The sequence below is a fragment of the Rhinolophus sinicus genome, chromosome 5 (assembly GCF_057876585.1).
Source record: "Rhinolophus sinicus isolate RSI-liver-muscle chromosome 5, RSI-T2T, whole genome shotgun sequence".
Lineage (NCBI taxonomy): Eukaryota > Metazoa > Chordata > Mammalia > Chiroptera > Rhinolophidae > Rhinolophus > Rhinolophus sinicus.
In genome coordinates this window covers 102,726,317-102,750,406 of record NC_142505.1, presented here as the reverse complement: position 1 = coordinate 102,750,406, position 24,090 = coordinate 102,726,317, and the positions used below count along the sequence as shown (strand labels likewise).

The 24,090-nt window shown below is 52.3% G+C and overlaps 1 protein-coding gene across 1 annotated transcript in view; it reads right to left on the bottom strand.

The window, feature by feature from the left end:
• Positions 1–24,090, bottom strand: part of WWC1 (WW and C2 domain containing 1) — a 124,733-nt gene that overhangs the window by 22,959 nt on the left and 77,684 nt on the right. Inside the window, exons 6-15 of the mRNA XM_074313878.2 lie at positions 20,599–20,728; positions 19,067–19,213; positions 17,770–17,843; positions 13,885–14,127; positions 8,764–8,853; positions 7,370–7,905; positions 4,141–4,249; positions 3,604–3,684; positions 2,862–2,948; positions 1,523–1,715 (exon numbers count right to left, since the gene is read on the bottom strand). Coding sequence (XP_074169979.2) covers positions 1,523–1,715; positions 2,862–2,948; positions 3,604–3,684; positions 4,141–4,249; positions 7,370–7,905; positions 8,764–8,853; positions 13,885–14,127; positions 17,770–17,843; positions 19,067–19,213; positions 20,599–20,728 — 1,690 coding nt within the window. The remainder of the gene's footprint in view (positions 1–1,522; positions 1,716–2,861; positions 2,949–3,603; positions 3,685–4,140; positions 4,250–7,369; positions 7,906–8,763; positions 8,854–13,884; positions 14,128–17,769; positions 17,844–19,066; positions 19,214–20,598; positions 20,729–24,090) is intronic.

Genomic DNA, 24,090 nt, shown 5'->3' with positions numbered 1-24,090 from the left:
TGTTATGCACCCCAGCTGAGGAGGACAGGGAGGGGAACTGGCATCCTGCAGACGCCTCACTGCTTTCCATGCTTCCTGTCCAAGGTGCGGTCCAGGGACCAGCACCACCAGCACGACCTGGGAGCCGGTTAGAAATGCAGCATCTCGGGCCTCATTCCACACGTGCGGAATCAGAATCTGCATTGTAACCAGAGCCCCAGGGAACTCGTGTGTGTGTGTGTGGGGGGGGGGGGGTGAAAGTTTGGGAAGTGCTGCTTTGAAGCCTCTCTAATCCCCAGAGAACCACCTGCGAGACAGGCAGTGTTAGCTGTATTTTACAGATGAAGAAACTGAGACTGAGATTGGAAGAGGCTTAGGTGACATGGCAGGGAAGGGCAGGGCTGGTGACTCAGCCTCAGGGCCAAGGCACGTGGCCCCACAATTCCACGGCAGAGAAAGGTTTTATAGCACAAGCACATCCGTCAAGTACGGAGAGCAAGGAGGTTGCAGGTCACGTGTGGCTCCCACCAGCCCGTAAGGAGGCAGGACGGCCACTGCCACTGTCCCAGCTTCCAGACTCGGGGGCGGGAGAAGCTCCGAGAGGCGTTCACATCCCGTGTCTCCTTTGCAGGTGCCCATGTTTCCTGCTACCTAAAGCCATTGTTCTCCAGCAGGGCCCTCGACACAATGCGTCATTTATCCTCACTGGTTTAAGGGGCAGCCATCAACGGTGGCTTTATATCACATTATCATTCAAATGCTCTGAAATCTAAATGGCACACGGGTAACAAAGCTTTCACTTCTTTTAAATCATTTGGGCGCCACATCAAGCCCCTGCGTTAGCTACGAATCCCCATTTTAGAGATGAGAAAGCTGAGGAACATCCATCTGCACTTGGTTCTGCCTGTCTCTAGGGACCCTGGGCTACTTCCTCTCCAATTCTGACTCCTGCCAATGCTGGGGGAGGGGAGGTGGAGGAGGAGGGGGACATCGGAGGAGCTCTGCTCCAGGGAGGGGACTAGCAGTGGCCCCATCCAATGAGAAGCTACTGTGTGTCACACACGTGAGTAGGTGCTTTACATGAACTCTCTCACTTCATCTTTATAATGACTCTTCCAGTGGGCATGAGGGAGGCATTATCATTTGCATTTTATGGATCAGAAAACTGAGGATCAGAGAGGTTAAGTAACTCACACAAAGTCACCCAGCTGTATAATGAGTGGTAAAGGTGGGATCTGAGCTCCTGTCTATTTGCTCTCCTCTAATGCTGCACGGTAAACCTATGGCATGTGGCTAGTTCCTTCCAGGTTCTGATAGTGCAGAAAAACATTGTCAGGTCTGTTACTCTTCCTCCCGTGAAAAGAGCTCTCCTCACCCCCAGTCAGTCTGAGAACGCTGTTTACCTGTGGAAGAGTCTGCCTAGAGCCCCAGATGACCCTGGATGACACCAATCTGTGTTTTCTCTAAGCCTTCATCATGAAGTACAAGGTGGACCAACACCCAGAAGGACAGAAGTCCGGACAGACAGACAAAGAGCCCTCACCAGGCAGTCTTCCAGAAGGGTCTGGTCGGTGGTACAGACGTCGACTCTTAAGGTCTTCTGGTGAAGGGCTGGGTAGGACATGGACACCCAGAACACCTCGTTGAACACGAGGGTGTCCGAGGCGTCCAGGGGCCGGGTCCGGAACAGGCAGGTGGTGCTTTCAGAGCAGGGAAGGACAGCCACCCGGATGTTGCTACAGGGAGACAAACGCAGGGCAGCCTGGGTCAGCGCAGGTCTGGGATCGTGCTGAGCTAACCAGCTGCTGCAAATGATGAAGAAAACCGTGGACCAGGGCCTGTGATCTCTCAAGAGGTCACGCAGGTGTTTGTGAGGGCTGCAGAAAGGGCCCCTAAGAAGAATAATACATGGCTCTTCCTTCTCCTGAACCCCCTAAATCCTTAGGACCTCACAGCATATGGAGCTTGAGGCCAGCAGCGTGTGAACTTCTATGGTGAGGGTGCTTGTTCACACACAGGAATCCTCATATAATTGCTGGGAGGAGGGCAAACCATGACGGACAACCCCTGCGGAGGGGAACGTGCCAGTCCTAGCAAAATCTCAGGTGCATTTACCCTTTTGACCCAGACAGCTCGCTTCTAAGCACCCTCGCACTGAAACCCTTGCACAAGTGCCAATGACACCCAGAGGTTATTCATCCTGGCGCCGTGTGTGCGAGCAAAAGAGTAAAAACAACCCCAGGGTCCAATCCCATCTTCCTTCTGTGTGGTCTGCTTTCCTCTTGCCTTTCTCTCTCCTTCCCACACGTTGCACCCCCGATGCTGGCTGGGTGCAGACTGCAGATACATACAAAGCTCCTGCTGCTGCTGTGAGGCTACGGTGTGATTCAAGGAGAACATGGAGGCAGGTAACTGCAGTGAAACATACACCCGGTCTGCGCTGGGAACAGCCAACAGGCAGACAGTGAAGGAATTGGCCGAATTCTCAATTTCAAGGGAACACCCATCGCCTCCAATAGAAGTACAGTGACAGGCGCTGACTCTTGAGAATGGAAGACCTGTGTCTTTCTGCGTGAAATACTTGTGAGAGCGGATACAAGGGGCCATGACCTTCTTCTCCATGAGGTTTCAAGTTCACAAGGGCAGGGATCTGCTCAGCACCCTGCTCTTCATGCTGGCACATGGTAGGTGCGCAGGACGGGTTTGTGAAGCGTGTTTGCCCTCACGCCTGCACCCACGTTCACAGTGCTGACACGGCATCATTAAATACCCCCAGTGGGTTTACAGGGCCTATTGTCTGAGCAGGACAGAGTGAGAGAGTGACCTGGGGATGGCCGCAGGCGGTGAGAGGATAACGCACACCCCGTGGGCTACATACTCACACTTTCTGGTCTTGTTGCAGCAACAGAGCAGAAAGGTTACTCAGCTGGATGATAAATATTGCAAATTGCTTACTCTTCTCATCATACCTGAAATGGAAAGGGGCATATGGAGAACCTCTTAGTAACATCTCTCTCTCTCTCTCTCTCTCTCTCGCTAATCATCACAGGCGTGGTGGCTGCTGGCTGCGCCGGGGACTGCGGTGAACCCGAGAGCACAGACCCAGGGTTTTGCTGCCATTCAGAAATGTAGGCGCTATCGGTCTCAGTTTTAAAAGAGAAGCCAGACGTGCGTGTGGCATGTCCCGATATTTAAATGTTGGCAATTAATTCCTATTACAAACATATTGAGGCCATCCCCCCATCAAGAGAAAACAACAATAAGTCTGGGCTGCAGGCCCCAGGGGTCGACTTCGGTCCAGGTGGCTGAAATCTCGATGGGATGGTCAGACAAAAGCCACAGGGACAAGGGCCAAATAGACTCACTGGGCAGCTCAGTGAGTCAGGGCAGGTTATAAGGTCTTCAAAAACCTCATGTTTCTCTTCTGTAAAGTGAGGAGCTGGGAGGCAGGGGAAGAGGTGGGTCCCCTTTAGCTAGGAGCCTACAATTGTCAGCAGGGCCCGGTGGTGTGACCTTCCTCTCTGTGCAGCCGGGTAGGTAAATGCTGGTAAGACACTGCCCTCGAGGAAGGGACCCTGCACAGACCACTCTCTCCCCTCTGACCTTGCCCTCCCTGTCACTTACTTCAGGGCAATCTGAACCCGGGTTGCACCCACTGCTTCTGATTCGTCACTGTCAAAAGCAGCGGCTTCTGAAGCACCCAGTCTGGAAGGCAATATCGGAAAGAAAAAGGGTCATACATCCTTGTGGCGACCTGGGGCCAAAGTCATTTTCCAGAAACAGGGTTCTGTCTGGAAAGGTACAGTTGGATCCTAAGGAGCAAAGTGTGGGGAGGTCCGCTCAAATTCCCTGCAGACCCTTCCATCCCATCATTGCTCTGGATCCCTCTCAAAGGGGCTGCCCTGTCTCCAGTACTTGTCCCCCTAGCCTTACACCCCTAATGGCAATCGTGGAACTAGCCTTCTCCCAAATTTGAAGCGCCCCCAGCCCTAGAAGGAGCTGCACCGTCTGCATCTTTGGCATTGCTCCAAACAGGGCTGCCTGGGGGGTTGGGGTGTGGGGTCACCCAGGCAAGTCCTCCTGTGGGTCCCTCCCCCATACCTTGGAGACCCAAACTCTGCGGACTCAGAGTTCCCAGAGATCCAGGACTCAGGGACCCACCTCTGTACGGACGCCTCATACACACCACTGTCCCCAGCCACGGATTCATCTGACACGGCAGCTGAGACACAGGCCACTTTAAGGCCACACCCCTGGGCTGTATTCACCGCTGGAGGAAGAAGTGGGAAAAGGAAGGATGGCAAGACGGGGTTCAGAAACCAAGGCACCATTTTTGCAACACACTTTTGATCTATTCACCCTGTTTTAAGATGGTCCTGCCGAATTCCAACCCCCCACCCCGAACTCAACAGCCAGGCCCTGCCTTGCGTTAGGGTGAAGTGAAGGTAGCATCAGATGCTGCGTCTGGCATCCCAGCCTCTGGAGTCGGACTGCCTGGGTTCAGACCTCAGCTCCACCACTTATTGCTTCATGATACTGGGACACTGCTTTAACCCCTCTCAGCCCCAATTTCTCCTCCGTAAAACAGAGCTCATGATACCTAACCTTGTAGGGCTGTTGGGGGGATGCAGTGAGACATTACAGGGAAGTCCACAGCACAGAGACTAGTGCGGAGACAGTGCTCTGTCAAACCCATTACCGATGTGCTTCCCAGGACTGTCATTCCTCTCACTATGGCGAGGGCTTCTAGATGGATCCCTACAAGCCTGGGGCAAAGGAACAGCCCCTGCACCCTGGGGAAGGGGAAACGGAAGAGGACGAACGGGGAGCGAAGGATTGAAGCACAGGCTCTCCCCTTGGCCTACCCCATTTGTCTCCCTGCCCTTGACGGAGGCCCTCAAAAGTCTGGGACCCACAGCTCAGACCAGCCACTTGGAAAACGCTGCACATTCCTTCCTGACCCATCACAGGGGCTGACAGCGTGCCAGGCCCATTGCCAGGTTCAGAGCTACCAAGATGAAGAGGACAATTCCTGCCCTCCACACGGCAAAAGGCCAAATTCAGGTCCCTCAACTTCAAAGCCATTGCTGCTGAGCACCGGCTGCCTGCTAGGTGCTGGGGACAGGCTGGAGAAGAGACTGGGGTGGGCAGGCTGGGGAAAGGGATGGTGGCAGCACGCATGGCAGATGCAAGCAGCCATCCGGGTGCAGCTTTCCCAGCCTGTGTCCCACGCCTGCTGCAGCCTGCGGAGCCCTCCCGCCTCCGCACCCCCACACCTCCACCCTCCACTAAACCACTTAAGGAGATTAATTTGTCTGCTGACTGAACAGCAGCACTAATCGCATAACCTGCTTAGCGTCTGCGCTCAGCCGGGCATCGCTCACGGAGGGAAGGGTTCTGGAGGTGGCATGACGAAAACGCCATCCTGAGACATGCAGTCTCTGGCCCCCAGCCCCAGGGATGCTGTGGGGGAGGGAAGGGGGGTCACTTCCGGGCGGGTGCCCTGCTGGGCTTAACACCCCCTTGGGTAGCATCGGGAAGTCTTCCTGAGCCTTGTTAGAGGTTCCACCTGCAGCTCCTCCTCTCCAGAGAATAATTTTCTGAAGTTTGCCACCTGCTGTAGTAGGAAGCCTGCTTTTATTTTTGTTTGAGAGCACTCAGCATGACTCTCTTCCTGAGGAGGGAGCCCCAGGGATCGCTCGGCTCCTCGTCTAAGGGAATGGCTGGCACTCACCCAGCAGAGTCTTTCACTAACCAGGAAATCGTCTTCCCCCCTTGCTGCCACTGGTCCTTGCACACGAATGGTGGATTCTGGGCACAGCGGTGGCCTCCTGCCCATTCCTGGAGCCTTAGGGCCGAGATGGGTCCAGCTTCCTCTCCCTAGCTGGCTCACCAGGAGCAGGAGTCAGTACCTGCCTTCATGAGGGTTCTAGGCAGGTAGTCCTGCAACCAGTCCTGACTCGACTGGTTTGGAGCAATGCCACTAGCCTTGGACATCGTCTAACCTCACTGTGCCTCACTTCTTCCACCTGTAAGATGGGGATGAAGCAGCACCAACCTCAGCGTTGTTATGAGGCTTAAACAAATAAATGCGCGTAACAGTACCTGTGTCTTGTATACCTGCACTCAGTCAGTCAAGGCCAGGAAGGCCCAGGAACCCCAGGGGAGCTTAGTGAGCACCTTGCTCAGTCCCGACCTTCACAGATGGATGTGGTGGGGCCAGCGAGGACCAGAGTGTCTCAGGTACGAACACACTGAGCTATTGAGCATCCTAAGAGGAGCGTGGGGAGTGACGACAAAGAGGGTGGGCTCCAATCCTTGCTTTCCCACTTGCTCGCTAGGGGACCTAAGGCAAATGATGTCCCATTTCTGAACCCCCGTTTCCTCATCCGTGAAATGGGCACAACAGACGTAACCAAAGGCACCTGTATAAAGCACACTGCTCACCATGTAATGTGCCCCAGGAAAGGTTAACTAGTAGGCTTTAGGATGTGGTTGTTAAGAGAGGTTTTCTCTCAGGAAGTCTCAGCGGTCACCACCAGCATCGTCACCTTTTTGGAAGATTATTACTTGAATCTCAATCCACATCAGAATGGTCCTTCTGACCCCATGCAGAACGGGAGTCAGATCATTCCCTGGCCTCAAACAGTCACATGCGTCCCCATGCCAGGAGGACAGAACCCAAAGTCCTCACCACAGGCCTTATGTGACCCAGGCTCTGCCTGAGTTTCCAGCCCTGTTGGTGACCCCCTACCTCTGGCTCCTCTTGCAGCCCCTTGCTCCACCTCAGAGATCTTGCTCTTGCTTTTCCCAAGGCTGGCTCCTTCTCACTGCTGAAGCCTCCCTTCAAATGCCCCCTTCCTTCCCAACCCAATCTGAACGGGCAGGCCCACCCTTACCTGAAAGGCTCTACCATATCCTGTTCTATTTTCTTCCCAGTGCTTTGATTGGTCTGGTTGGACAGTTACTGTCTGTGCCTCCATTTGCACATATGCTTCATGGGGACAGGCACCTGCCCTCAGCACTGTATCCTGATGATTAACTAGTGCCTGGGACACGGCCTATTTGGTGACTGAATGAATGAACCATGTCCATCCATTAGCACAGGACCTGGCATTTAGTTTAAGTAGGTACTGAATAATAATTATCTGTGGAACGAATGAATCCACCATAGAAAAACCCTTCCTCTGCCCAGGACCTGGGAACATAGTGAACACATAATAAATACCCACTGAACGAATAAACAACGCGATACACCATGTCAAGATCTGGCACACAGAAAGCAGTCAGTGATGGCCATAAGGATCCCTGGGCCCTGAGCTCAGGCCTGGGCTCAGCCCACCTTCCGCCCTCCTCGGGGTTCCCACCCTTCGGGGGTGGCGCTCTCTACCTTGGCCCAACGGCTTGTCCTCTGTCCCCGGTTCCTCCAGCGGGTACTTCTCCCGGGAACTGCTACCAAGGCTCAGTTCGCAAAGAGCGGCACTCAGCTCCGGGTCCTCAAACTCCAGGGGGCTCAGGAAGGCGTCTCCAGCCAGGAGGGGGTCAGCGATGAGAGGGGAGCAGGGCGGGGATGGGGAGGACAGGGAGGAGCGGGGTGACAGGGAGGTCATGGACTTCGGGGTGCCCGACAGGGAGCGCAGGGCCTGCAGGCGGCCGCCCCCCTCTGCCTTCTGAGTCTTGGCCACCTCGTCCTCGTGGATGGTGGTGATGCAGCCCGATGGCCGGAAGCCCGTGGCCCCCTCCAGGAGTAGGAACTCCACCTTGCTCTGCAGTTCCGAGTCCAGCTGCTCGAACGGGTCATAGTAGAGGTCAGTGAAGCTGGCCGAGGTGGAGGAGTCCAGGCTGGAGGCCGCCAAGGAGCCCCGGCTGGAGGTGAGGGATCCGGGGCTGCTGCCCGAGGACAGGGACTGCATGCTGCTCGAGAGGCTGGGGACGGGGAGAAAGGAGGCTGAGGACACACAGGGCGGCTGGGCCACCGGGAACGTCCTGCCTGGCTCTGCAAAGCACCACAGGCACTTAGAACACATCACCTCACTGGGCTCTCCTGACAGTCTCCAGGGGAGACCATGCACCCCCATTTCATTAAAGAGGAATCTATACCCCGAAACGGCCACATAATCAGAAAGTGGCAGACACGGGATTCAAACCCAAGCCGACTGCCTTAAAAAGCCATTTTCCTCTCTGTCTCTCTGTTTCCCAGACCTCCACTGGCTGCATTCCATTTTCACGATAGTTCTCCATAGTTGAATCGAGTCCAAAATAATACTTCTGAATATTTCTCTTCAAATCAACTCAGTTTTTTATGCTTTAATACATTTATCTTAAAAGGAAACTTTCTATCCTAAGCATCATTTGAAAAGCAGTATCACTTACTACAGATAGAAGGCAACTGTTACAAATATCTGACAGAAACAAAATGGGATGAAATTCCAGGGACACACTGTGCCCACCAGGCCCAGGCCCAGGCCCAAGGCCCACTCTGTGCACTGTGGATGTCAGTTGGCAGGTATTAGAGACGTGAATGAGACACAGCAGCACCTGACTGGGCCTTGGTCCTCTGTTGTCAGAAGGACTGGGCGCTGTAGGCTGGAGAGGTGATGCGCCCTGCCCTCGGCCATGTCAGGCCCAGCCTGAGTCTGCCAGGTGAACCCCCACCTGCTGTGCTTCTACGTGTGCACATGGGCCCCAGAGGACACACACAGGGCAGAGCCTGGGCGGGGCCACCTCGGGACGCCTGCATCTGGCCAGCCCCAGGGGGGCAGTCCCTCACTGCCCACCACTCACCTTTTCAGCTGGAAGTGCAGAGCTGCCACCTGCCGAGTGGCTTCCTCCAGTTCTCTCACCAGCTGGCTCCTCTTACTGTTTAACTTTAACCTAAAGGGAGAGACGTCATGAGGTGGGAGCCCCAAAGAATCCAGCCTCTATCTCCCTGAAAGAGGAATTACAGGTAGACCCACAGACACAAGAACTTTCTGGAAGCATTTTACTCTGATATTTGGGGAGATGTGGCCTCCACATAGAATCCTATAAGAACTCCTGTACTATTCATCACCTACTACATACCAGGTGCTGTGCTTGGAAACGTATGCCACTGCCTCCGTTCACGTGTACAATATACCTGCGTGGTCAGAATGGCTTTTACCACTTTCCACACAAGGAAATTGAGGTTCTTAGAGTTAAATAATTTAGTTAAAGCTACAGATTTAGTGGCAGAATTAGGATTCCACCCAACCCTCCCTCCCTCCTCTTCCCTCTTGTTTTCTCCCTTCCTCCCACCGATCTATCCACCCCCCACCCACTCGTAGAATGCCCATCTTATATGGCACTGGAGATAGTGCTGTGAGCAAGACAGAAGTTGTCTCTGCTCTCATGGGGCTTACCTTCTACTGGGGAGGGTTGGGGGAGCACAGATATTAAGAAACACTCAAATATCTAATATCTCATTAAAACACTGTGTGACAAGGTCCATGAGGGAAAAGTACAGAATGACAGAAAAGAACATGAGTCCCGAGAGACCTGCCTTCGACGGGCAGGTGAGCCTCTCTGAGCACGTGACTCTGTGGTTGAGCCTGCGGGTGTGGCCCAGATGTGTGCTCTCCTCAGCTCCCGGGACCCACAGCTGGACCACCCTCCTAGCCTCCCTTGCAGCTGGCTGGGTGGGGTACGTGACCAAGTTCTGGCCAATAGGATGTGAGAGACGTCATGAGCATCAGGCTGGTGTGGTTTAGAGAGGTGGCTGGGTCTTCTCTACTGTCCCTTGGAGGACTCTTTTGGCTCCAAAGGGGAGGGGCCGCAAGACGAGAAGAGTCTGGGTCCTAGAATGACCAACCACACAGAAGGCTGCCTGTCAGCCAGGAATATCCACCTGGAGGTTACGTAGGGAAGAAATAAACTTCTACTGGGTTAGGCCAGAGACTTGGGGGGTTGTTTCTTAACAGCAGTTGGCTTTCTCTGATTAGTAAAAAAATTTAAGCTGATATAAAGGATGGACAGGAGCTGGCCAGGAAAAGTGCAGTGGAAAGAACATTCCAAGCAGGGAATTTCAGTAGAGGCCTCTTTCATTTTCAAGTGCAGATAATGGGCTGGAGGCTGTGGGCTAATGACAGGTGGCTGCAATGCTGTGATTCAGATGGTGTGGACTGAGGTGGCTCTGGAGGAGACAAAAGAGCGCATGGGGGGCAAGGGAGTTAATGAGGAAGAGGCAGGTGAGTTTTAGGCACACTAGGTCTAGGAGCTGCTGCACCGACTGGGCACTGCAAGGATCTGTGCGCCCCCGCCACCGAACCCCCAGCAAGGCGCCCACCACATGGACCTCTGCTCAACAAGTAACTGCCGGAGGCAGGACTTTTCCCCAGTTGAAGTAGGCCAAGTTCATTTGCTCTGCTGGACCTGGACCTCCAATCTCCCATGCACAGATGTATTCCACGGTTGGCCTCTTGGATGATGGCCCCCTAGCCATCCTGCTGGAAGGGGACTGGCTGACCTGGGGCTCCCAAAGCACAGCCAACCCAGCCTAGGGCCTGGGAGAAAGAGTTCATTTCCATAGAAAAGCCTAACCACACCCTCCCTCCAGCAACCACAAGCCCTGCAGTGAAGACCAGTCCTGGCTCTAGAACAACTGAGAAGCGGTGAGGGATGGGCGGGGCCTGGTACTGGGCAACTGGACTTGTGAAATTCCAGAAAGGCACCTGGAGCAGTGGGGAGAGCAGCCTCAGCACGGTCCTGGGCCAGCTCAATCCCTGGGACTGTTCTTCCAGAGTCCTCTCAGGGGCAGGACAGGAGCAGACAGGCAGACGGAGCCCACAGTGAACAAAATCCTTGACTCTCCACGGAACAGACAGGACTATGGACTCTCCCGACCCTCCACGAGAGCAAAGCACTGAGGCGGTGTGAGCTCTGGGGCTCACCACCGCTGCCTCCGTTTTCCTCTTCCCTGGGAGCAAACCACAGAGGCGTGTCCCAGGTGTAAAGGCAGGTCCCCACTGGAGCCCCCAACAGGATGCTGAGGGCCCTGGGAGTCAGGTGGCCTTGACTTCCTGAGCACGGGGTGTGGCCACCGGCAGCAACAGGCAGGTGCCGAGGCCTCCTCCCCAGGTCAGGTGGCATTTGTGTGTGATGCCTGGCACAGGCTGGGAGGCCAAAAACACATCAAGCGTAGAAGGCAGAGGATCCAGAAGGTGGGGCTGGACTCCCCACAAGCTTAGCTCAGCACCTGGGGTGCTGGTTAAAAATGCAAGAGCCTGGGAAACCGGTCCCTAGGGTGAAACCAGGGAGTCCACGCTCTGACAAGCACCGGCATGACTGCAGGGCAGCGCTCGGCAGTGGTGGGGAGGGCCCCCGGGAAGGGCGGGGACGCAGGGGAGGATGAGAGGTGTTGGGATGTCTACAGTGCTGACTGGTTTGTGAGTGGGGTTTGGCACGCTCAGTGATGTGGCTTTCAGGAGGCGTCTAGCCCTGTCCTCAAAGGCACCTTGAGTGGAGAGGCCGGTGTGTGAAGGTGAGGAGCGCAACACTCTCATTTTGAAAGAGAAAGAGAGAGAAGAGAAGAGTGGGCAGCGAGCAGCCTAAAGCAAATACGGGCTCCAGAGCCAGTGAGCCTGCGTTCTAATCCCAGCTCTGCCACGTGGTGATGTTGGGTGAGCCTCAGTTTCCTCATCTATAAAATGGAGATTAACCTCAAGGTGGCTGGGAAGTTTCAATGAGATGATACAGGTTATTACAGGGTCTGCCATAATGGTATGTTTTGCAGGTACCAGGGAAGAGCCTCAATTCATAATCTGATCCAACCACCTGCCTTCAGACTATATAGGTATTCAATGTAATTTCCTGTTTTTGTTCTTTTCCCTATTAGGCAACTGAAGTCCATAGGGGTCAATGACCTGTTCAAGGTCAGCAGTGGGCAGGAGACCTCTTTTGATCCAACAAGGAGTGAGGCTGCCACGAGTCTGATTCTCTTTAGCAGTTGGCTGTGAGCATGATCAACAGCTAAGCGCTTCCCAGTGGCAGCTGTAAGTTCTGGGAACAAGGGAGGGACCCAGAGGACTTGTAGACAGACCAGGATATGCAGGCAGAGACCTGGTGAGGTCTGCCCAAGCCGACACACCACTTATTCTTTCAACTAACACTAAAGGCACGAGAGTGTAGACACACGGGCCTTGTCCCCAAGGCACACAGTCTGAGGGAAAGCAGGACAGAGAGTCTTGGCGCTAAAGGAGATTTCTAGAGAGTGCTTCCAAAACACCAGTTACTAAAGCCCTATCCTTCTCCTCCTCCCACCTGCCTCGTGGTGGGTCAGTGAATCAGCCGCCCCTCCCAGGGGAGGATACAGGAGGAAAGTGACCTGTCCCCAGCAACAACCCTCACAAATGGCTTGGTGGGGAGAGAGCCCCCGCTATTGACTGGTCAATGGACTCTTTGATGTTTTACAAGAGGCCAGGCAGAGGTTGGTCAGCTTGATCCATCTCGGCACCCCACCGTGTGCAAATGGCGCTTACTCAGTTGCTAGAATGGGATTGCCAGCTGGGTGCCTTAGAGTTCATAGGCTCCCTGAAGGTGTCTTAGGACCCACCCTGGGGTGAGGTGACACAGAGAGAGCATATCCAGGCACCTAGGCCTCCCGGCCTGCTTCCACTGGGGCACAGGCAAGTTTACTGCTTTATAAACTGGGCTTCAACCTCTGATTTCACCATGGAGAGGAATTCCCTTGCCCCCAAACATACACATGCGCACGTGCGCGTTTGAAAATCACTGTCTTCAGATCTAGGTTCCTTAAGGGCAGGGATCCTGCTCCATAAAGTCTGCTGCCAGGAAAAGTGAAAACAACTAGATTTTAAAGCATCAGGGCAGGGATCGTGACTTATTCATTTCTGAATCCTCCGAATTGCCCTTGCACACAGACAATGTACAACAAAACGTTTCTTCCATGAGTGAATAAACACTGGGCTGATGGACAGAATGAATGAATGAGTGAATGAATGAATGAATGAATGAATGAATGAATGAACGAACGGGAAGCTGAGGATTACACCACCTCCTGTGAACACGGGGTTGTGCTCTGTGTAATGTGGGTGCTGAGGTTGGTGGGACACTGAAGGAAATAAAGTCTCTAAACCAGAGAATGTAAACCAGTGTGGCTTTCAGGTTAAAACAAACCCACCGATGAAGCTGATTTCGCTTTTATAGCATTTAAAAGAAAAATTTGGATTCGTTGCCAATATTTAACAAAACAATCCAAACAATGTTTTTCTTGAGATACGGCCTCTGGCGGCCTGGGCCCTGCTCTCCCACTCACTGGGGGCGCCCATGTTAGACAAATGGGGTGTCCCCACTCCAGTCTGACTGGGCCCACGGCCAGGTGGCCCTCTAGCATTTATGTCATCTGCTTGACCCCAATAAGCATCTCAGTTTACAACTTCCATCGAAATCTAAAAGTGTTTTACAAACCAAAAATTGCAACTCCTTAGCGTGTGGCCTGCAATCAATTTAGTGGGTCATGACTAGCATAAAAAGAAATGCAAAATGAGAGCGAAAACATCCGAGGGCCGCCACACAAAGGGAAAAGTATGCACTGTTTTGTGAAACTTTTGTATAAATTGAGTCACTGTCACAAAGTAGGAAAACGACTGCTCTAAATTCTAGTTACGTGGTTTACCTCAGTCAGAAGATAGTTTCTGAAAACCCGCACCTGAGTGGACCCTTTCGGTAATGAGACCCCGTGTGTAAAATCCTGGGGTAGACGCATGGTGACTCATGTCCCCCGATTTGCCACTTTGGAAAGTTGCAAGATCTCTAAACTGAGCGCTCTCAGGGTGGAGCCCAAGCGTCACAGGTGGTCCCTCCCCTTCTCCGTGCTGGGGGCTGGAGCACTGACCACCAGGCCCCCTCCCGGGTCCAGCCCAGCCGCACCTTTCCGTCAGCGCCTTGCTCTGGGTGTCGCGGGCGGCCTGCAGGTCCTTCTCTAGCCGCTTCCGGGCCATCTCCAGCTGCTCCACTTCCCCCTGGGACCACTTCCGGGGGCTGATAAAGTGCATCTCCTTCAGCAGCTCCTCCTTCTCATTGATGAGGATCAGCCGGTCCCTCTCCGAGTCCAGCACGCCAGGCCAGGCCTCACTGTCCAGCTTGGCCAGCTGGATCTTCAGGTTGGCGATCCTGTGGGCCGAGAAGGTGAGGGTGACGCGTGTGCCCATGGCACTGCAGGACCAGGGTACCAGGCTGCATGGCCAAGATCCTGAGGGACCAGGAGCCATGACAGCCTCGGAGTAGCCTGACAGTTACTGATTTCCTTTGGATCCGCGTGGCGTCTCAAGGAACATACTGTTATCTAACAAACCCATGTGGTACCTGCCACGTGCCAACAGTGAGTACACTCTGCAGGGACAGGGGAGACACATAAACCAGGCCATGCCCTTGCCCCGAGGGACACTGAGCCTGACAGAATAGAAAGACTCATCACTAGGCAATAGCCTCTTCCCACTCGCGCTGTGACCTTGGGCAAGTCGTGCCATCTCTCTGAAGGGAGTCACACAAGCTCTTTCCTCCTGGGTTGAAGGTGAAGGCTTAATGACAAAATCCGCAAGTGCTCAGAGCACAATACTTGGCACATGGTAAACACTCAATAAATGTTTCTGCTGCCTCTGCTGTTATCACCTGGTTTGACCATTTATTAGGTATTAACATCGGGCAAACCCCATGAGCCTCATAGGTTAAAAAAACAATTGTTCACGCTTCAGAATTGTGAAAATGAGCCACTGTCAGGCACACAACAGCTGCTAAACCGGTGGCAGTCATGGGCCCACTGCAACGACAGCACACACTACAACTGCTAACCAGGTGTCCCCAGTTCAGAGTGGTGGCAGCAGTATGAACCACTGCAGATTTGGGGCCAGAGGCCTTGAGTTCGAGTCCTGGCTCTGGCCTTCGTGACAAAAGGGAACTCTGGTTAAGAAATCATTTTGGCATCATGGGCTCCTCGTACAGTGCCTGGTACACTGCAGGCACTTAAACGATATTAAAGGAGGGAGCTGGAAACCCTATCCTTTAACTGCTTTGACCCTCAATATTGTCATCTGTAAGGTGGGCGTAATAATGGTACCTGTGAGATGGGTTATGAGGACCAGTGAGAACCTTACTGTTAAGAGCTCTTTATACACTGACAAGTGCTTTTAGGTATCAGGTATGGGTATGGTTGGGCCAAATTAAGAGTCATAGTATAATTAAGAGTACTAACACAAGTATCTCAAAGCAATCATGTGGTCCTTTAGGATTCAGTCTTTGCAAAGTGCTTTCGATGACCATGTCCTAGCCTCAGCCTGCCCTCAAGGGGTGGGTGACACTTGGTGGTTAACCCTTTCAGGTGGATGTCCAGAAAGGACCTGGCTCACTCAAGACTGCAACTCTTCAGCATGCCCAATAGTTGTCGAGAGCCCAGGCCGCTGGACTCCCACTTTGATCCTGTGTGCCGACAACGTGGCCCAACTCTCAGTTTAAGAACACACTGTTGGACACAAGATCTCCAGGTCGTGTAGTGAAAATTCCATACAGAGAGACACACCTAGGTCTGTTCATTCCCCAGCCAAGTGTCTCAGCAGGGATTCTTAGAGTTAATTAATGCGGATTCCATTTTCACATATACAGCAATCCATCAAGACTGGCTTTGGAACAACTTCGTAGCTGCTGTTCTCCGGCTGCTTTGAGACTAGAGCGGTATGGCCGGATCTGGCAGGGGCCCCACTACGCGTGGGACATTGAAGGGGTGATTGATGCTTTCTTGGATGTTCTCTCTAGTGGCACTGTCCCTATGCCAGTGCTCCTTAAACTCAGGGCCATCTATCCTTTGGAGAATCTGATGAAAACTACTAGACTCACTCCCTAGAAATGCATATGTGACAAAGCTTGGCCTACACTGACCAGATTTTGCATGACAGCCATCTGCTCTCCTTCCATCAGGTCCTGCAGCCTCTGTGTCCCATTCAGCAGGCTGCTCTGTCTCTTACACTTAAACTAGATTTGGGGGTGGGGGTGGGGCACACAACGTTGTAAATGCAGATAAGCCAGGATGCCAGGAGATCAGAAGTTGTGATGCAACGTCTCTCAGTGATGAGAAGTGTAAGGGCTCAACCCCAGAGGGAAGATTCCAATCCTTTAGTCTCTCCAGACTGATCCCCTAAGACTGGCATGACTGCCGGCTGGAACAAATCTAGGGTACAGAGTGGCCCCCTTCAGAGGGGACAAGAAGTGGCTGTCCCAGCACCGAAATCCTGTTGTTTTGCTCTACCTCTACGGGGAGCTGAAATAGTGCACAGCATGTTTTTTTCTACCTGACAAGTATCCAATTTTTCCTTCTGTTGCTAATATTCCAAGTTTTCTTTGGGAAATCACTCCTCCCGTATTTTCAGGTCACTTGGTTCCCACAAAGCTGACTTCAATCTCCCTTCTACACAGAGTTGGGCACGGGACCCATGCCTAGACCTGCAGATAATTCTAATTCCCCCCATCCTGCAACAATGACTGGTTTACTCAGAAAAGCTTGTCAGTCTCAGCCCCCACACTTGTTAAAACTGTTGGGAAAGGTAGGCATTCTTTCAGCTGGGGGCTGCTAACCTGGTAGAATGTAAGCAGAGAACTGCTAGGGGTCATCTCGCCACTTTGACAGGAAATCTGTCAACACAAAGGCAAGCAGAGTGGAGAAAGGGAGAGAGACTGAGTCTGTGTGATACCATGTTAGTCCCTGGATCCAGCTGTGCCTGAAGCTAGTTGCCCCAGTACTTTGCAGTTCAAGAAGCCAAGAAATTCCTTTGTTTGCTTCCTCTACTTCCTATCGAATTTCTATCATTGCTGCAAAGGGTTCTGCTGCTCACACCGAGCTGAGAGAGGGGAAGAGCTGGGCGCTGCCACACTCCACCTGGATACTGGCTTAGAAGATCGATGGGCCAGGCAACTTAGCCCAAGGAGGAATGGATGCGACATGCCTGAGTTCATTCACTACCATGGTGCCCTGTAGGGCCTTTCCCAGGAGGCTGGCTCAGTGTATAGCAAGACCATGAACTTGAAGCCAGATCACCCAGGTTCAAATTTGGACTCCCCCACCTTAAAAAGTCATGAAACGTTTTGATCGTAACTTTCTGCTCTCTCACATCAAGATGACACGATATAAGCTATGCTACATGGCTGCTTTTAAAATTACATGAGACAATGCACATACAAATGTTTTAGTACAATGCCTGGCCCATAAAAGACGCCCTAAATCCGTCGGCTTTGATTGTTATTTTAATGTTACTTGTGGCAATGGAATGCAACTGCTTAGGATTCTGTGAAGCCACAGAACATGTAAAGTCACTAGGGTCTCCACACAGTTGAAAAGCACAGCTTGCTCCCAGCTGGGCAGGAAACACGAGTGGATAGGATCCATAGTTTTTTAGCCCTGTTGCTAAAACCTCAGTTATGTTCCTTCAAACTAAACTGCATATAGGATCATTGGAAAACCCTGATTATAGAAACTGAGGCCACAAGGGGAAAGATAACTAACTAGGCTTTGAGGTTTACCCAAACTGGCTTCAAAGCATAGCTCTACCCTTTATCTAAGTGTCCCTGGGTCAGTCATTTCCTCTCCCGAGTTTCAGAGAGGATTAAAACATGAAGATTATAATATCTATCTTCATAACCTTTGTAGGACTAAACAAGATGAGGCATGTAAAAAGCCAAGCACAGAGCAGACCCTCCACAATAGTTACTATTATTACTATTATCGCTACTATTGGAACCATCCACCCCCAGCCACCAGCCTCTCATTACCTTCTCTTAGCCTCTTCATATCGAAGGCGCAATCTAACCTTCTCTGCCAACTGATTGTTGCTGCTGCTGCCAAACTGGAGGAAAGAACAAAGTCAGGAATTATATGGCTGGTATGACCAGGGCTGAGTGGGATTTCAGGAACTCAGGAGAGACTTGACAGCTTGCGTGGGAAGTAGCTAAGAACAGCCCCCAATTACTGAGCTGGCTGTGAGGATCGCAAGGAAGCGAGTGAGGCAAAAATTCTTTCTTCCAGGCCGTGGGAAGAGCCTCAAACGCAGACTTCGATCCCGTCTAGAAGAAAAGCCGAGGGCCCAGAATATCATCTTGCAGCCACAAATGGCTTGGAGCCCATTCAAACCCCAGAAGCATGGAGGACAGCTGGTCAGGAGGAAATCGGGACAGCCAATATACAAGAAAGCCATTCTGTGGGCACTGGGGAGGCTCAACTGAAAACTCAGGAGGCTGCAGGCAGGAGCAAAACACTGGGTGAGCGAGGAAAAGATCCTAGAAGTGGAAGGAGGCACAAAGTTCCTTCACAAATACTTTGGCCCACAGGTGGCTGAGAGACGGACACATGGGTGGCGTGGGAGCGGAGGGGGCAGCCCTGTGGGCCATGCCAATCTGACAAGAGCAGCAAGAAGCTGCAAGGCTCACCCAGTCAGACGTAGATAGAGCTTCTCTTCACAAGTGGGAACACAACTATAGAAATCAGATAGAAATAGCATTTTAGCCATGGAGGCTGGGAGGACAGTTTGTTCAATGTCACCTGCTCTAGGAAACAAAAGCTGTCCAAAAACAATGGCTTGCCACACGTTGGTCCTACTCTTGCTTCCTTGAGCTACGTCTGGACAGACTTGCCCTATTTAATTTTATGACACGACTGAGCTTTCGAACTGGGGGTTAGGCAGCTGTCTGAAAGTTGCAGCATTGTTTTGGGATGAAAAGGAGGAAAATATCTTCTGTTTTCCAGCTACTGAAAGAAAAACAGAACGCTGCTGCCAAATGGTATGAAGGAAACCAGAGAAAGACCCTTGGTCCTTCAAGAACACTTTCTGTGCAGTATCTAGAGACACAAGCACATGGCCAGGCAACCCTGCGGACATGGAGTCAGGGCTGGTTTATCTACTGTCACGCTGGGGCCAGGAGGGCTGGGGGAAGACGGAGCTACCGAAGGCTGAGTTAGCAGCCAGCCCCACAGAGCCACCAGCCCGCGCCTCAGGTGAGTAAGGAGAAGGTGACCGCCCATCACAGCAGCTTCCCCCAGGCTGGCCCCCAGCAGCGCGCACTGCATACTCACACTTCCCGAGATGTCTGTCTGGGAGCTCACGTCCAGATACTGTTTCGGCAGTGGGAAACCCGAACTCTCCAGAGAGCTACTGCTGGACCACAGGTCAGAGTGGGACCCTCTGTCGGTGCGGAAGCCGTCCTTCAGCATGGCAAGGCTCTGAAGCGGGGAGGGCAGAGTTAGGGACACACCTGTCCTGGGAGGGAGCTCTGGGCCTGTCACACGCCATGTGCCTTTCTCTCTACCTTTCGTAATTTAGTAGGAACCCATGCTCCTCCAGACATTCTGCTCATCTTGTACAGAGTTAGCAGTGAGTGGATACTTAGTAGGTGCCAGGGCCCTTACATGGGAGCGACTTACATGGGGTGGACATTGGCTCGGGAGTCACACTGTCTGAAAGGCACCCCGGCCATGCTATTTCCTAGCTGTGTGATCTGAGCTAGTTGATTCACCTCTCTGTGCCTCAGTTTCCTTTCCTGCAAAATATGAATAATCACAGGTCCGACCTCACATGGCTACCATTCCGATTAAACGAGATGACCAATGGAAAGAGCTAGTACAGCCAATAGTCAGTAACTGTCAGCTTTGTCACTGTCTTACGCAAGTCTGACCATTGTCCTGCCAGGAATGACACGATTATCCCCACTTTACCCATGAGGGAGTTGACATGGAGAAGCTGGCACTTGACAGGGCAGGATTTGGTCCTAGTCTATCTGCCTTGAGACTCGGTGCTCTGAACTACTCATCATGGCAGGAACATGCCTCACTGCCCACTACTGCCTCGTCTGAATGCTCTCCCTGAGCAGGGGCTTCGAAATTATTCTGTTTGGGACAGAGCGTAAAGCTTCCTGCAGCAAGTAATTTAGAGCATCTCTGAGCCTCAGGCTCCTACTCCGCTGACGAGAACAATCATATCTCAGAGGTCAGGGCGGCTACTGGGAGAGTCAGGGAGAGGCACAGGGGTGGAGAGAAGGGGCTTCTGAGTCAGGCGTTCACGCGTTTGCATCCTGGCTCTACCACGTACTCTCTGAGCCGTACAGTCTTTAGCTGTATCATGGGGGTAAAGTAGGGTTGAGGTGAGGAATAAGTGAGGCACAAGCCAAGTGCTGGGCACAAGTGCCTGGCACATTAAATCACATCTATTATCGTTCGTTCAGTCTCCAGCAGAGAGTCAGAACACGCAACGAAATGCTTATCAAGATGCTCCATTTTAATGATGCTGAAACACCAGGTTAATGAAGCTGAAACACCTCCCTCCATTTGGTTCTTTGAAAAGTAATCCAAGTGCCCCGAGCTAGTGGCAAGGACATGGGCTTTGGACTCAAGGGATCCTGGTCCAGCTCTGCCATTGACGCTGGCTGTGTGACCTTAGGCAAGTCACTCAGTGCTTCCTCCCCTCTAAGATGAGACTGAAAGATCAAGGTGACCAGTGAGGAGAACTCAAGTGATCTGTGCAGCAAGTGGAAAGAGCCTGCATGAGTCCTGGCACAGAAAAGTGTGCAAGAGAAATGGAGATGGGGTCCACATCAAGGAAACGCTCGTACCTTAATGAGATCTTGCTTTTCCTTTTCTCCACAGGTGATAGCCTTTTTGATGGCTTTTGTTTCCCTCAAGACAGCCTGAGCTTCGTCCAGTTTGTAGCTGCCTTGAGCATCAGACATTTTCTTATCGATTCTAGGAGACAGTCAATGGGAAAGGTCAGACGAAGATGGGGTTTCCCCAGGAGAAAAACACAGACCACAGTGCTTCCTTCCCTCAAGAAGTCTCCTCTCTGTCCTGCCTATGGGACGAGACACAGAGAGGGGCTGTTAAATGGCAAATGTCCCGTAGTGTGGGCTGGCAGAGGCAATCCCACTCTGGAAGTCAAGCATCCTCTAAGTGTCAGCTCTTACATGAAGCCTTCCCTGACTACCTCCCTGGGTCCTCTAGGCAGGGCTCGGTGTTCCCATAACATGGCACAGAGATGCGACGCTGCACTCACTACGTTGTGTTATAAGTAATAATGTATGTGGCAGTGTCCTTCATTTGACTCTGGCAGGCTGCAATATATTTGAGTAGTTTTAGTATCTGGCATCGACGAGTCCTTTAATCTCTCACCCTCAGAACTCTTTTTTTTTTCTTTTTTTTAAAGATTTTATTGGGGAAGGGGAACAGGACTTTATCGGGGAACAGTGTGTACTTCCAGGACTTTTTTTTTTCCCCCTAAGTCAAGTTGTCCTTTAATCTTAGTTTTTGGAGGGTGCCGTTCGGCCTCAAGTTGTTGTCCTTTCAGTCTTAGTTGTGGAGGGCACAGCTCAGCTCCAGGTCCAGTTGCCGTTGCTAGTAGCAGTGGGCACAGCCCACCATCCGTTAAGGAAGAGGACGTGCTCCAACCAACCGAGCCATCCGGGAGCTCAGCGGCAGCTCAGCTCAAGGTGCCATGTTCAATCTTAGTTGCAGGGGGCGGAGCCCACCATCCCTTGCGGGACTCGAGGAGTTGAACTGGCAACCTTGTGGTTGAGAGCCCACTGGCCCATGTGGGAATCGAACCGGCAGCCTTCGGAGTTAGGAGCATGGAGCTCCAACTGCCTGAGCCACCGGGCCGACCCTCACCCTCAGAACTCTTGATATCTGAGGCTAGATTAGTCTTTGTTGTGGGGGGGCGTCCTGTGTATTGGAGGATGTTTAGTATTATGCCTAGCCTCTTCCCACTAGATGCCAGTATCATCTTGACCCCAAGTTGTGACAACCCAAAAGGTGTCCATACTTTGCCTAATGTCATCTGGGGGAGAAGAACAAAATTACCTTCTGTCATAAGCATGAGTGGAGTTGAGAACACAATGAAAGAAAGGTTAGAAGGATGAAAACGCCCCAGACCTACCACTTCATAATGTGACCTTGGGCATGGCCCTCAGCCACAAGGAACCTCCAGTTTCTCCCTTTAAAATAAGCTTGATATTGTCACCTGCTCTGCCTATGTCACAGAGCTATTAGGAATGGCCAGCAGGATAAAGGATGGAAAGTCGGGTGGTGAACTGGGAAGTACTAGACAAATGTAAGGGATTCAAATACTCCCAGCCTGGAGCACCCATCAGGTCATCGGGGTCCTAAACAGGTGTATTTTGATGGGGACGGAAAAATTAAAAAAGAAAAAAAAAAGTTAAGAGTTGTGATGTTCCAGATCAAACCATAGATGGTGTGGATCCCAACCCTCTGGGGACAGGAGGGCTGTGGCTGGACAGGGCCTGAGGACAGAGAAGAATTTTAACTGCTTCTCACTATTGCCCAAGGTGAGGAGGCCTGAGGTTTCAGTTCTAAGTAGAGAAAAGAAAGTTTTACAGTCTGAGGGAACACCACAAACCTATTAGTTTAGGACAAGAAATGGCTCATAGGCATTTCTTTCTGGTTTCTTGCTAGAGGCCAAATTTTCCTGGGCTAAAAATAACCTGAGTGGGGAATCACTGACCGGGAGCAGGTTTTCATCCTGGTCTCATGTCTCAGCTTCTGAGCAAGAGTGGGGAAGAGAGAGGGAGGGAGGGAGAGAGGGAGGGAGGGAGGGAGGGAGGGAGGGAGGGAGGGAGGGAGGGAGGGACCACTGCCTCAGAAGAGCCCTCCCCCCCTTCCCTTCCGTTATTTCAGCCTCCGTGGAGAGAAAACAAAGCCCCATTTATGTCTCCTCACTAAAAATAGCCTGTCTATTCCTTTCGAGAACTTGGGCCTGGGCAAGCCTGCCAGGTCAGCGAAGACTGGTCTCCGATTTTTGAGAAACTTAGTCTAAAGGGAGCTTTCCCCAGTGGAGGCCTGCCCAAGGCGCCCCATGCAAAGGAGGATCACTGAGGGCAAGTGTCCCGGACTGGAGGGGGCCCTGTCCCAAATTGGGGCGGTGGGAAGAGCAGGGGAGACGCTGTGCGCTTGAGTACATGCAGGGGCTGGGGGCTCTGGGGAGGGGGCTGTGCCCAGTCGCCCTCTGCCAACAGGGTCAGGATGGCTTTGAATCCTCAGCAGGATGAGACAGAAGCGGTCTGTCTCTGGGCCTCTGGCTCTTCAGACAGCCTCTACCTGATTTTTCTCAGGAGCCTTAGCAACCCCGGCTCTGGAATTTGGCTCCAGAAAGGGAACACTCTTGGGATTGGGATGGGGGGAGGGGAACAAAGGGTCACCATTATGTACTCGGTGAATGAATCTTTTTTTTTTTTAAGGGAAAAGAAAAGTTGTGTGGTTGCGGGGAAGGGAGGGGTACATGTGTTTTAGGATTTCCAAATGACGCAGCTGTCCTTTCTCTCAGCACTCCAGAGATTCACACGCCCGGAGCCACAGGACCACCACAGAGAAGAAAGGCAGAGGAAAGGCTCTGACGGCAGCCAGCTCCTCTTGGTCTTATCCAGGCAGCTCTCACCTGGGCAGGGTGGCGTTGGGGACATGCAGAAAGACACAGTGCTGCCCTCCTCCCATAGGGGTAAAGTGCCACCTCCCAACTCTCCTATTTACATGGGCTCAAGGCAGCTGGCAGGCCCCTGTGCCCAGCTTTTGACTTCATTCTTCAGTCTCCTCTAAGAGGTATCCTTCAGCCTTCAACCTTGTTTCTTTTGCAAACTGTGGTTGGTGACCATGAACTGAACAAAAAATGGCTACGTTCCCCCTTGCCCCATGGAACGCAAAGAAGGGCAGACAGGAAGTAGAAGTGGCTGCATTGTCCCCTACTAGACTCTGAAAAGAATCCCAAGGGACATAGATGGCAAGGGAGCCTATGCTTTCTGGATGGGGAGGGGTTATCTGGGATGATGCCAGTAAGGGAGGCATGTATTAGGAAACAAGCTTCAAAAGCCAACAGTGCTGGGTTCCAATCCCAGCTCTGACGCTTACTAGCTGGGGGGCCTTGGGTATATTTTCCACCCCGTCAGTGCCTCATCTATAAAATGGGTCAGAATAAAGACGTCTCTTAACAGGGTAAAGGCAATGAAATGAGGCGCAGTGCTTACCCAGCACAGCCTCCAGCCCAGGGCAGATATTTAGTTCATCCAAGTTCCTTCCCAAAGCCAAGCAGGCAATTAGCTAGA